This window comes from Balaenoptera borealis (assembly GCF_965194805.1).
Source record: "Balaenoptera borealis genome assembly, chromosome: X".
In the NCBI taxonomy this organism is placed as follows: domain Eukaryota; kingdom Metazoa; phylum Chordata; class Mammalia; order Artiodactyla; family Balaenopteridae; genus Balaenoptera; species Balaenoptera borealis.
In genome coordinates, this window is record NC_138881.1 from 42,606,107 (window position 1) to 42,620,739 (window position 14,633).

General features: G+C 38.6%; 1 protein-coding gene and 1 pseudogene across 7 annotated transcripts in view; both read left to right on the forward strand.

The window, feature by feature from the left end:
• ZNF81 (zinc finger protein 81) overlaps positions 1-6,884 on the forward strand; it is an 84,295-nt gene extending 77,411 nt beyond the window's left edge. For all 6 annotated transcript variants that reach the window (XM_082378163.1, XM_082378166.1, XM_082378164.1 and 3 more), the window contains one exon: positions 4,004-6,884. In XM_082378163.1, the coding sequence (XP_082234289.1) occupies positions 4,004-5,712 (1,709 nt within the window). In that variant the 3' untranslated portion in view covers positions 5,713-6,884. The remainder of the gene's footprint in view (positions 1-4,003) is intronic.
• The window catches only part of LOC309621113 (retinol dehydrogenase 12 pseudogene), a 339,175-nt pseudogene that overhangs the window by 201,342 nt on the left and 123,200 nt on the right, over positions 1-14,633 (forward strand). The window lies entirely within an intron of this gene.

A 14,633-nucleotide genomic window follows, 5' to 3' on the forward strand; every position in this document is an offset into this window, starting at 1 on the left:
AAGGCCATATATGACAAACCCACAGCCAACATCGTTCTCAATGGTGAAAACTGAAACCATTTCCACTAAGATCAGGAACAAGACAAGGTTGCCCACTCTCCCCACTGTTATTCAACATAGTTTTGGAAGTTTTAGCCACAGCAATCAGAGAAGAAAAAGAAATAAAAGGAATCCAAACTGGAAAAGAAGAAGTAAAGCTGTCACTGTTTGCAGATGACATGATACAATACATAGAGCATACTAAAGACTCTACCAGAAAACTACTAGAGCTAATCAATGAATTTGGTAAAGTAGCAGGATACAAAATTAATGCACAGAAATCTCTTGCATTCCTATACACTAATGATGAAAATTCTGAAAGAGAAATTAAGGAAACACTCCCATTTACCATTGCAACAAAAAGAATAAAATACTTAGGAATAAACCTACCTAAGGAGACAGAAGACCTGTATGCAGAAAACTATAAGACACTGATGAAAGAAATTAAAGATGATACAAACAGATGGAGAGATATATACCATGTTCTCAGATTGGAAGAATCAACATTGTGAAAATGACTATACTACCCAAAGCAATCAATGCAATCCCTATCAAACTACCAATGGCATTTTTCACAGAACTAGAAGCAAAAATTTCACAATGTGTATGGAAACACAAAAGACCCCAAATAGCCAAAGCAGTCTTGAGAAAGAAAAATGGAGCTGGAGAAATCAGGCTCCCTGACTTCAGACTATACTACAAAGCTACAGTAATCAAGACAGTATGGTACTGGCACAAAAACAGAAATATAGATAAATGGAACAGGATAGAAAGCCCAGAGATAAACCCACGCACATATGGTCAACTTATTTTTGATAAAGGAGGCAAGAATATACAATGGAGAAAAGACAGTCTCTTCAATAAGTGGTGCTGGGAAAACTGGACAGCTACATGTAAAAGAATGAAATTAGAACACTCCCTAACACCATACACAAAAATAAACTGAAAATGGGTTAAGGACCTAAATGTAAGGCCAGACACTATAAAACTCTTAGAGGAAAACATAGGCAGAACAATATGACATAAATCACAGCAAGATCTTTTTTGACCCACCTCCTAGAGAAACGGAAATAAAAACAAAAATAAACAAATGGGACCTAATGAAACTTAAAAGCTTTTGCACAACAAAGGAAACCATAAACAAGACCAAAAGACAACCCTCAGAATGGGAGGAAATATTTGCAAATGAAGCAACTGACAAACGATTAATCTCCAAAATTTACAAGCAGCTCATGCAGCTCAATATCAAAAAAAACAAACAACCCAGTCCAAAAATGGGCAGAAGACCTAAATAGACATTTCTCCAAAGAAGATATACAGATTGCCAACAAACACATGAAAGAATGCTCAACATCATTAATCATTAGAGAAATGCAAATCAAAACTACAATGAGATATCATCTCACACTGGTCAGAGTGGCCATCATCAAAAAATCTACAAACAATAAATGCTGGAGAGGGTGTAGAGAAAAGGGAACCCTCTTGCACTGTTGGTGGGAATGTAGATTGATACAGCCACTATGGAGAACAGTATGGAGGTTCCTTAAAAAACTAAAAATAGAACTACCATACGACCCAGGAATCCCACTACTGGGCATATACCCTGAGAAAACCATAATTCAAAAAGAGTCATGTACCACAATGTTCATTGAAGGTGTATTTACAATAGCCAGGACATGGAAGCAACCTGAGTGTCCATCGACAGGTGAATGTTTAAAGAAGATGTGGCAGATATATACAATGGAATATTACTCAGCCATAAAAAGAAACGTAATTGAGTTATTTGTAGTGAGGTGGGTGGACCTAGAGTGTGTCATACAGAGTGAAGCAAGTCAGAAAGAGAAAAACAAATACCGTATGCTAACACATATATATGGAATCAAAAAAACAATGGTTCTGACGAACCTAGGGGCGGGACAGGAATAAAGACACAGACATAGAGAATGGACTTGAGGACACGGGGAGGGGGAAGGGTAAGCTGGGACGAAGTGAGAGAGTGGCATGGACTTATATATACTACCAAATGTAAAATAGATAGCTAGTGGGAAGTATCCGCAAAGCACAGGGAGATCAGCTCGGTGATTTGTGACCACCTAGAGGGGTGGGATAGGGAAGGTGGGAGGGAGATGCAAGAGGGAGGAGATATGGGGATATATGTATATGTATAGCTGATTCACTTTGTTATAAAGCAGAAACAAACACACCCTTGTAAAGCAATTATACTCCAATAAAGATGTTAAAAAATAAAAAAAAAAAGAAGAGGATGAGATTTTTTATGGGACATGTGTTCAGAGTACAGTATCAAAATGACTAACGGGAAAACTGGATTTGATGATTCAGAGCATTCTCAGTATCTAAAAACTCTTGCTGGTGAGATAGTGTGTAATTCTTCATTTTACAATTATTATTGAGATTGGCATATGTCTCATGAACTGTACTTGTGATGGAACAATCTGTGATTCCCACTCTGGGCAAGAATAGTATATTAATTGTGTTAAAGGTAATTCACAGTAGTAAAGAGAGCATTAGATACAGTGACTTAAATACAGAATTTTATTTCTCTCTTATATAAAGTCTCTAATATCACAGGCCATTGGAAAACCTAGTTGCTCCTGCTTATTCATGAATCCAGGTTCCTTCCATTACTCAACTCTGCTGTCTCTTGGATTCTTTGTGGCATCTGCATGTTTGAATCCATGTTGCCGTCAAGTCCAGGTTTTAGTAAGCAAGAGGGTAGAAGAAGGTATAGAGAAAACATGCCTACTGTTTCAATGCTCTGGTTTGAAGGTAGCACCCATTATTTTCTCTCACATTCTGTTTAGAACATTGTCACATGGCCACACCAATTTTCAAAGGAGGTTGAGAAATGTTATATGACTGGGCAGCCATATGCCTGGCTACTACTCTGTTTTTGCAAAAGAATGATGAAACAGATTCTGGTGGGCAGCTTTCAGTCTACCACAGTTGGTTTGTCATCTCTCTGATTTTGTACTTCTTGTTAAATATATATAATTTTTGTTCCAAGAAAACAATAACACCTGGATGGAGAGTTGGAGTATAGACATCCATTTATTGTTTGTATAGGTCAAGATGGCTGTGATCACAATATTTTTCCTATAGGCATGAATAAATTAATTTTTTCAGTTTTTTTGAGATATAATTGACATACATCATGGTATAAATTTAATGTGTACAGCATAATGACTGGACATATATATCGTGAAATGATTGCCACAGTAAGTTTAGTTAACATCCATATCGTATAGATACAAAAAAGAGAAAGAAAAAATTTTTCCTCGTGATGAGAATTTTTAGGATCTACTCTCTTAGCAAATTTAACTGTTTTTTATCACCTTAATTTGATATTGTTGCTCATAAGCAAGAAGCAGTGAGATAAGTGAGGATTTAGAATTGAACGCTAATGAGGACTTAGACTCTGAGTCACCCCTTCAAGCCAAGCTAATGAAGACTTAGACTCTGAGTCACCCCTTCAAGCCTAGGCTCTCCACAGAAATTTCCCCTTAAAACCCTTGTCTGTTTAATCTTCACTTCACCCTTCTTGATATCCCCTACCAAAATAGAGCTAGATTGCTTAGCTGAACTCCAATCTCCAATACTGAATATATATATATATATATATATATATATATATATATAATCATCCTGAACTTCACTTTCCTTATCTACAATGGTGGATAATAATAGAAAATACCTCATAGGGCTTTTGAAAGGATTAAATGAGTTCATATGTATATATTTCTTAGAACAATGCCTGGAACATCGTGTCATATAAGAGCTTGGCACATAATAAGTGCTATATATGTATTTTCTGTCATTGTCATCATCATCATCATCATCAAATTTACTGGTTTCCCTGTGTTCAATTTGGATTAATTTACGTGTACCTTTTAATCTTCTGCTGTCTATTCTTTGTGTCAATTTTACTTTTTCATTCTCTTTTTAGATGGAAAGTTTGGGATTAAGACCTCACAAAACAGAATTTCTGGAAAAGTTTCATTTCATACTGAAATGGAGGGTGAAGATACAAGAGATGATTCATTGTATTCCATTTTAGAAGAACTGTGGCACGGTGCTGAACAGATAAAAAGCTATCAGGAAAAACAGAACAAACCTCTGAGTCATGCTGCTTTCATCAATAAGAAAATGTTGAATACAGAATGGGATTATGAATATAAAGACAGTGGAAAATTTGTTCATCCAGGCCCAAATCTTATTCCTTCACAGAAAAGATCCCATAAACGTGACTCATTTGGAAAGAGTTTAAAGTATAATTTAGATGTACCTATTCATAATAAAAACAATGCAACAAAGAACTTTGATAAAATTATTGGACACGGTCAAGTTTTCACCCAGAGCTCTTCTTATACTAACCATGAAAATACACATACAGGAGTGAAATTCTGTGACAGCAATCAGTGTGGCAAAGTCTTCAGCCTCAAACAAGCACTCAGTCACAATCTGAAATTTCCTGTTGGGGAGAAAGCAAATATGTGTACTGAACTTGGGAAGATCTTCACCCAGAGGTCACACCTCTTTGCACCTCAGAGAATTCATACTATGGAAAAACCTCATGAACTTAGCAAATGTGTGAATGTTTTTACACAGAAGCCACTACTCAGTATATATTTGAGAGTTCATAGAGATGAAAAACTATATATATGTTCTGAGTGTGGGAAGGCGTTCATCCAAAATTCAGAATTAATTATGCATGAGAAAATTCATACTAGAGAAAAACCCTATAAATGTAGTGAATGTGGAAAATCATTTTTCCAAGTGTCATCTCTACTTAGGCATCAGACAACCCATACTGGAGAAAAACTTTATGAATGCAGTGAATGTGGGAAAGGCTTCTCCCTGAACTCAGCCCTCAATGTACATCAGAAAATTCATACTGGAGAGAGACACCACAAGTGCAGTGAGTGTGGGAAAGCCTTTACCCAAAAATCAACGCTCAGAATGCATCAGAGAATTCATACAGGAGAGAGATCCTACATATGTACTGAATGTGGACAGGCCTTCATCCAAAAGGCACACTTGATTGCACATCAAAGAATTCATACTGGAGAGAAGCCTTATGAATGCAGTGACTGTGCGAAATCTTTCCCTTCTAAGTCACAACTCCAGATGCATAAGCGAATTCACACAGGAGAGAAACCCTATATATGCACTGACTGTGGGAAGGCCTTTACCAACAGGTCAAATCTCAATACTCACCAGAAATCTCATACTGGAGAGAAGTCTTATATATGTGCAGAATGTGGGAAAGCCTTCACAGACAGGTCAAATTTCAATAAACACCAGACAATTCATACTGGAGAGAAACCCTATGTCTGTGCTGATTGTGGGAGGGCCTTCATCCAGAAGTCAGAGTTAATTACACATCAGAGAATCCATACTACAGAGAAGCCTTATAAATGTTCTGACTGTGAGAAATCCTTCTCCAAGAAACCACATCTCAAAGTACATCAGCGAATTCACACAGGAGAGAAACCATATATATGTGCAGAATGTGGGAAAGCTTTCACTGACAGGTCAAATTTCAATAAACACCAGACAATTCATACTGGAGAGAAACCCTATAAATGTAGTGACTGTGGAAAGGGCTTCACTCAGAAATCAGTTCTGAGTATGCATCGCAATATTCATACATGAAAGTAACCCTGTTTCTTGAAAATGAGAAAACCTTATCACAGAAATCAGGTCTAAGTGTGTATTATAAAATTCAACCAAGACCGATCATATATGAATACATTGTATAATAAAAAGAATTCATCAGGCTCTTTCACCTAAGATGAGAAAAATTATTTGGAAGAGACCCTCTAAGAATGCACTGAATGAAGGGGAACTTCCATATTTTCACAGCCTCACAAAATATAATAGAATTCATACTGGGGAAAATGCTGTCAGTTTGAGGCATTAGGAAAAGCCTTCCTGTACAAAGTATTATATAAGGCAAGTTATTACCAAATTCTTTACAGATGGAGTATGCAAAATTATATAAATGACTGTAATGTTTACTGTGTTATATTAAGCAATTTAAAGTGTCAACAAAACAAAAGGTAGGACAACAAAATGATATATTTAATGTGTAGACCTGCTCTCAGTTCTGTAGGGTATTTGTAGCAGAACACATTGCACAATGGGAGGAATAATTGAATTGAAATTTTTTTTTGGATTTAATGTAATTGTGTCTATCAAATATGTTTCCTACTGAATATTTTGCTCATGTGAATCCACAGTTTTAAAGTCATTATGGTTTTATATATACACACATCTGCTGATATAATTTTACATGAACACATAAATATAATCCTATCATTCATACTGGTTTCCATGACATCATATTTTTATCTTCCTTCATTGTGGTACAATGCAAAATAGCCACAGATCTCTCCCATCTTTTTTTATGCACCCCCCTTTGTAATATTACTCTGTTGTTTTTCTTATTAAGAGGTAGAGCTGTCTCTCTACTCCTTGACTCTGAGCTTGGCCATGTGACTTGTTTTGGCCAATGTACATTAACAAAGAGATTCAAGAAGATGCTGGGGAAGTGTGTAAAGCCTGCCTCGAGTCTTACCCTCTCTTGCTGCTCTTTGGAATTCCAAGACCTTCGTGTGAAGAAACTCATTACTGAGGGATGAGAAGCCACATGGAACAGAGATGAACCAGGCCAGCTGAAGCCCCTTAGACCAAATGCCAGACATGGGAGTGAGGCCTTCATCAACCTTCAGCCCCAGCCACGCCAGCCCACACCAGAAGAGCCACACCAGTTATCCCAGCCAACCTGGAGAATTATGAGATAAATAAAATGATTATTGTTTTAAGCTACTAAGTTTGGGGTAGTCTGTTGCACAGCAAATGCTAAGTAATACCTAAAAGTGTACGCCTACTGGGGGTATTGTATCAAAACATAAGACGTGACATTAGCTTTGGGCCTGAGCAGCAGGCAGAGACTGGAAAAACAATGAGGAAAACTGTTAAGAAAGGCTGGAAATCATGGCAGTCTGTGTTGTTTAGTAAGGGAAAAAAATAGCAAAACAGTCACCATCCTCTGTGGAAAGATAGAGAATGTACCAAATGAACTTGTGGATCTGGCTAAAGAGATTTCCAACAGAATGTTGGAAGTATCAGTTTGCTTCTTTTAGCTGCATATGATAAGATACAGAAAGAAAAGTATGAACTAAGCAAATAACTGTTCCATTTGCGAGCAGAATTCAGAAGAAATAACAGAAAAGCCAGGACTTGGCTGGGTTGGAAAATAACTGCTTCACATCTCCAGTCTCTCCAGCCACCAAAATATTCTCAAGGTGAAAAAATGGCCCAAGGGTAGAGATCAAATCGTAGATGTGGCTCTAAGACCCTTTGTTAAAATGTGTGAAATATTTAGGTTGGAGTTTGGGAGACTCTCTCAGCTAAGTCAAACAGCTTCTAAAAACTTCACAACATTGTCCCAGTAGCCTGACACACTGCTCACAGTAGGGAGGGTAAAAAGAATTGTTGATGTCGCATTTGGGACATGGAGTAAATACAAACCAGATTCATAGAAACTTGTAACATTTTTAATAGAGCTTTACTAGCAAAACTACCTCCAGGTTGGACTTAAAGGGACTGAAACAGTCCAAAATGAAAAGTGGCCTCTGGACTCCCCTCTCTTAACTTCTGTGAACAGGAAGCACGCTGAGAAAGTTACTCAGCTGCAAACATGGGCCATTTCTTATGGGAAAAGAAGGCTGTCTCAGAGAGAAGACCCAAGAACAATGTACTAAAATGGACTGGGAAGCCATTCCCAGGTAGAACTGTGACCTAAGCAAGAAACATTATTTGCCCCTGGGGCAGGGATACCTGACAATATTTGCTCTGTGGGATTTCAGAATTATTATGGAACAGTGACTGATATGTGCCTCTTGTTCTTCCCCTTTTTGAATAGGAGTATCTGTTGCAGTTATCCTGTCCCTATCTCACTATTGTATTTATATTTATGTGTGTGTGTGTGTGTGTGTGTGTGTGTGTTTGTGTGTTGGGTTGGGGGGGGTGGTCATATAACTTGTCATTTAACTCACAGGTCTCTGGATCAAGAAACTGAGAAACTGCACCCAAGGAGCCTCAGCCATATCTGAACCTGATGCAGAAGACTTAAGGTCTTAGATTTGAGCCTGTTGCTATAATTTGGGATAAACGTTTAGAGGTCTTGGAATGAAGGTGAACATATTTTGCATGGTATGATAATGTAAATAATTTATGACCAGAAGAGAGACTGTTAGATAGAAAATGCTACAAATTTCCATCCCTATATGTATGCCTGTTTTCAGTCATTATTTTGCTTTGTATTTCAGTTGGGATAATTTCTATTAACCTATCTTCAAGTTGACTGGTTTTTAACCCCTACCCTGGCTCTGTTAGATCTACTGATGAACCCATTGAAGGCATTCTTCATCTCAGTTATGTTTTCTTTTTATTTCTAGTATTTCCATTCTCTCTGCTGAAATTCCCCATCTGTTCATACCTGTTGTTTACATTTTCCACTGCCCTCTTTAACATATTAATTAATCATTGTTATTTTAAATTCCCTGTTTGACAGTTCCAACAGCTGGATCAACTGAGTCTGGATCTGTTGATTGCTTTGTCTCTTGACAGTAGATTGTTTTCTCTTGCTGTTTTGCATGTAATTTTTGGCTGAATGTCCGATGTTGTATGTAGGAGAGTAGAAACTGAGGTAAATATTTATTCCTGGGAGTAGATAATGGCTGCTTTCCTTATAGGTCATTAGCATAGGGGAATTGAGTCCATCTAGTCAGGATTTAGGCTGGGTTTAGGTTTTGTTGCTCTCTTTACCTGCAGTGTGTCAATGACTTCAAATTTCTCTAGTGTTACCTTGTGCTTAGAATAGGCACTGATTTTCCAGATAATTTTTCTCAATATTCCTGAACCACCCTTGCCTTTAGGCGTTTCTTATGTGCCTGCATCTCAGAGAGGCTCCCTCTCTATGCTCTTGCTTCTCCCTTAGTAATAGACTTCTATTATTACCTGGGTCTTGGTGACCTGATGAGTGTGGGGACAGGAGTTGTCCTGGGCCAGCCTCAGTCTTAGGTCTTGGAGGGTGAGGCTTTTTCAGTGATCCTGCCCTCCCCATTAGTATAAAGCCTTCAATGGTCTGGGCCTAGGATGGTTTCCTGCCCTTACCCTGTGAGTGGAAGGTTTTTTCCCTTTTCCTTTCCTCTAGCCACAGTGGATCTTCACCTATGTCCTGTGGGCAACAAGGTTTGCTGCACTTCCCCCAGTGGCTTAAGGCTTTTGTTTTGTAAGGGAATAGGGTCCCATTGGGGCTTTGTGCCATTTCTGTATCAGCAGCTGTCCCCTTGCAGGCCTACACCACTGAGAGAGGCTTTCTCCAGTCCCACCCTATCCCCAGTGTTTCTTGTGAGCACCCAGTGGAGGTCTGTGGAGAAGAACCTGCAAATGGGGGCCAAATACCCCTAGGTCTCCAGCTCTCAGAGGTCCTGTATTCTCACACTATCCCACACTCAGCCTTTAGAAATTTATTTAAAATTCTTGCTGAATTCTTACTGCTGGTGTGGTAGACCCATCTTCCTTCCTGCTCTGCCATAGGTGACCAGTGATAACTTCCTGTCTCCTTTGAGGCATTTGTCTTATATATCAAGCTAGTTGGTTGCTCTATGATGAGTTCAAGAAAAGTTATGATTTTGTAGATTACCTGAATTTTTTCTAATTATAAGAATGGGAGCTCTTTTCAGGTGTCTACATTCTAGCCAGAACCCAGAAGTCTGGATGGTCTCCTTTGGCCACTACCATCAGAATATATGCCACCTTTCAATATGACTTTGCCACTTCACCCAAGAGGTAGAGTCTGTTTCTCCAGCCCTTGAAACTGGATTTGGCCACTTCTTTGGCCAGTAGGACATTAGCAAATATGACACAAGCAGAGGCTTGAGAAGTACTTGCACACTGAGGTTTGCCCACTCCTGCTGCTCTTTGAAATCCTGAGCCCAAGTGTGAAAAAGCCTGGGTTATGCTACTAGAGGATGAGAGACCTTACGGAGCAGTGATGGGGCAGAGATGAGCCATCCCAGTTGAGGTGCCCTAGACCAACCATATTTCATCTGCCAGATGTGTGAATGAAGCCATTCTATCCATCTAGCCATGGTCAAGCCCACTGTAGTCGGCAGCCTCTGAGATGACCTTGAATTATCCCCACCTCTTGGTATCTACAACCTTGTGTAATTCTGTTCCCTTGAGTTTGGGCTGGATTAGTGACTTGGTTCTAGTGAATAGAATGAGGCAGAGGTAATGGGATGTCACATCCAAGATTAGGTTACAGAAAGATGGGGGCTTCCATTTTGGATGCTGTCACTCTCAGAGGGCTTACTCTAGGGGAAGCATGAGGCAGCCCTATGGAGAGACCCACATGAGTGAGTTTGGGAGCATATTCTCCCAGTCTAGCCTTCACATAAGACCATAGCCTCAGCTTACAGCTTGACTGCAACCTTATGAGAGACCTTCAGCCAAAAGCACCCTTCTGAGCCTCACCTGAATTCCTGACCCACAGAAACCACGAGATAATAGATGTTGTTTTAAGCTGCTAAATTTTAGGGTAATTTGTTAGATAGTAATAGATTACAATAGTAATACACTGGCCTAGACTAGAAAAGCTCTGCCATCCACCCCACCCATCCCAGACAACTCACAGAATCGTGGATTAAAATGTTGATTGTTTTAAGCCACTAAGTTTTGGGTGGCTTATTACCGAGAAAAAGCTAACTAATACATTTATTATTTACTGAATTTCCTCCTCCACTATATCCCCAACAGATAACCAGTACTAATTAACTACTATGAACACTTTCATGTTTTAATCTGTGCTCATAATTGTATATAGACATACATATGTTACGTGCTTATAATCAGATAGAAGCTGTATAAGGATTGGTTTCTTCCTTGATTTTCAAATATGGGATCATGTCATACAACTATCTCTGCTTGCTTTATTACTCAACAATAACTCTTTTGAATGATTGCATGATAGTTCGTGGGGTGGATATGCAATAATTTATTCAACCATTTGCATATTAAGATTTATTTATACACCCCCTTTTCAACTTAGGAGCAATGCTGTTCAAAATATTGAGGCAGTTTGCATAGTGGTTGGGTAGATAGGCTCAGGAACCAGTCCAGCTATGGTTTCCATCCTGGCTCTACCAGTTACTAGCTATGTGACCTTGGACAGGTTAGTTAACCTCTCTGTCCTGATTTCTTCAGCTGTAAAGGATGGATGTTCACAGTAGTACCTATCTCATAGATTTGACATGAGATGTATATAAACTTCCTAGGGCTGCTGTAATAAAGTACCACAAACTGAGTGGCTTAAAACAACAGAAATGTATTGTGAGGGCAGAAGTCTGAAATTAAGGTGTCAGCAGGGCCACACTCCCTCTGAAGGCACTAGAGAAGGAATTGTTTTGTGCCTCTCACCTAGTTTTTGGTAGTCTCAGTCATTCCTTGGCTTGTGGATACATCACTCCAGTCACACAGCCATTTTCTTCCCATGCGTCTTCACATCGTGTTCCCTCTGCGAGTCTGTCTGTGTGTCTAATTTTCCCTTTTTTTATAAGAATACCAGTCATATTGGATTAGGCCCACCCTACTGGCCTCATTTTAACTTGATTACTTCTGTAAAGACTCTGTTTTCAAGTAAGGTCACATTCTGAGGTACTGGAGGTTAGGACTGCAACATATCTTTGGGGGGTACACAATTAGTCTTAACAAGAAGTTGATGCACTTATCTGTGTAAAGCACTTAGAACTATGTGTGGGGAGAAGTTCTTGTTGAATACTAGATACACCCCACTTCCTGAGCCTGCCAAGGCCCCCCTACCATTCTCTATGCTTGGGCAGGATTTGAGAGCTTGTCTGTGGTATCTTAGTCTCATCCAACTACCTAAGGAAAATGTTTAGAGTGACAGGGAAAGCAGGCCGAGGACCAAGGCTTGTGCTATCAGCATTTGAGGACCAGGCCAAGAAAGATTCATCTACAGAGGATAATGGGAAGGAGCAGCTGGAGAGGTGAAAACATACCAGGTGAGCAAGGGGCTCACAGAGAATAGAGTGTTTCCAAGGAGTGTTTCAGTGAAGGAACTGTCCAGTCTAGAGGTCAATTCACATGAGGAAAGAAAACCGGTGCTTGGATTTTGTGACAAGGAGGTCATTATTAACTTTGGTGAGTGTTATTTTAGAAGTGAATTTAACTAAGGAAAACAATTGAGCAAATTTGAAGTAGTTTCTGAACTCAGATGGTGTTACTTCACCACAAAACTTTTCCAGTAGAAAAAAAAATTAGGTTATTGGGCTGTATTGTTCTACTGTTGTCTGGGTTATGCTCAGAAATGTGTTTTCAAGAATCCTGTGTGACTCCAGGTTAGAGTCGACCAAAAGTAGAAATTGCATGAGATTCGGGAGGTCAAAGTGAAGGAGCAACCATTACTCCAAAAGTTTGAGATTAGATACAGGGAAGGACAGATGCAGAGATACCCGGAAGGTCTTAATTTTTCCTCACTCTCTTCCACTCTGTATTCAGCCCTTTCTATCTCCCAGCCCTGCTTACCTACAGTGGCCCCAGGCCTGCCACCAGATGCCTGGCTGCAACCCACAAAGGCAACAGCTCTTCATATATTTCTCCATCAGCTCCCCTTTCACAGTCTCACTTAAGCAGCTGGATGTGCCTGGCTTCTCAGATTTTCTTGCAAGCACTGACTTATCCACCCATGCCAGTGTTTCAAAAGGGCTGGTTTAGTCACTTCTCTAATCTTCCAGCTTCCCCTTCCATACCTTTACTTCCCCAGCTACTCCCACAATTGTGCATGACCTAATTCATATAAAAATTCCTTATTCCATAATACTCATAATGAATCCACTTCCCTGATTGAACCCTGATTGTTAAAGTTACACTTTCTTTTCCTGAGAACTTGGTAAACATTGCTCTTCTAAAATTGAGTGGTGCCATTGAGAAGTCTTAGATTAACCTGCTCTCTATTTTTCTTGTATGTTTCTGCCATGTGATTCTTTTTTTATGCTGGAAGTTAAGGATCTTTAGAAGCATATGCCTTAGTCTTGATTTTTGTGAGCTAATTTTAACTGGGTTATAGTGAGCTGTTCCAATCATGAGTCAAGCCTTTTATTTCAGGGAAGTTTTATTTTAACTTTTTCATCTGGTCCATCTCTTCTCTTCTTCAGGGACATCAAGTATGCCAATGTAATGTGTCTTTGTCATCTTCTCCGTCCATTTCTTACCACTCTACATTCGTTTCATATCATTATTCTTTTTGGTTGTTTGTGATTGGCTCTAGCCTCCTGTTCAGAGATAATTCTCCATGAATTCTTAATGTCTAGACATTAACAGCCAGTGTGCTCAGGTTTATTTACATTCCGGAACAGTAAAGATAGAGAATGTCTCCCTCCCTGGAGACATTCCCAGAGAACATTTACTTACATTCTAGGACAATAAAGGTAATGTCTCTCTTCCTAAGACGAGGATGGGCAATAAATCAATATAACAATATTGTGTTTTCCCCACATTTTAATTATGTCAATTTTCAATCATGTAGAAGTACTGAAAGAACAGTACAATGAACACACATACAACTTTCATCTAGATTCAACAATGTATATGTAAATATTTTCCTGACTAATTGATGGTAAGTTATAGACATTATAGCATTACACTCAAATATTTGAGCATCCATATCCTAAAAATAAGGACATTCTCCCCCATAACTACATCATCATTATCAATCTAATTCTCATATGATATCTAATATGATATATCCAGTCCATTTTCAAATTTCTCTCATTGCCTCCAAGATATATTTTACAACTTTATTGAGGTATAATAACATATAGTAAATAGAACTTGTTTAAAGTGTACAATTTGCTGAGTTTTGACATATGTATGTAACTTTAAAACCACTACAATAAAAATAACATATCCATTACCCCTAAAAGTTTCCTTATGCCCGTTTGTCATCCAACCCTCACTCCCCACACCCTTCCCCCCATCCACAGGCAACCACTGATCTGTTTTTTGTCATTATAAATTAGTTTGAATTTTCTACTATTTTATATAAATGGAATCGTACTGTAGGCATTCTTGTTTTGTTTTGCTTCTTTCATTCAGCATAATTATTTTGTGATTCGTTTTTGTTGTTACATGTATCTATATTAATTACTTTTTACTGCTAAATGGTATTTCATTGTATAGATGTACCAAATTTGTTTATCCATTCATGTGTTGATAGAAATCTGTGTTTCTAGTTTTTGCTATTACAAATAAAACTGATACGAACATTTGAATACAAGTCTTTGTGTGGATGTAGCTTTCATTTCTCTTGTGTGAATACCTAGGATTGAATAGTTTGGTCATATACTGAGTGTATATTTAGCTATTTAAGAAATTTGCAAACTGTTTTCCAAAGTGCTGTACCATTTTACATTTCCACCAGCAGCATATAAGTGTTACATTTGCTTCACATCTTTGCCCTCACTAGGAATGATTATTCCTTTTAA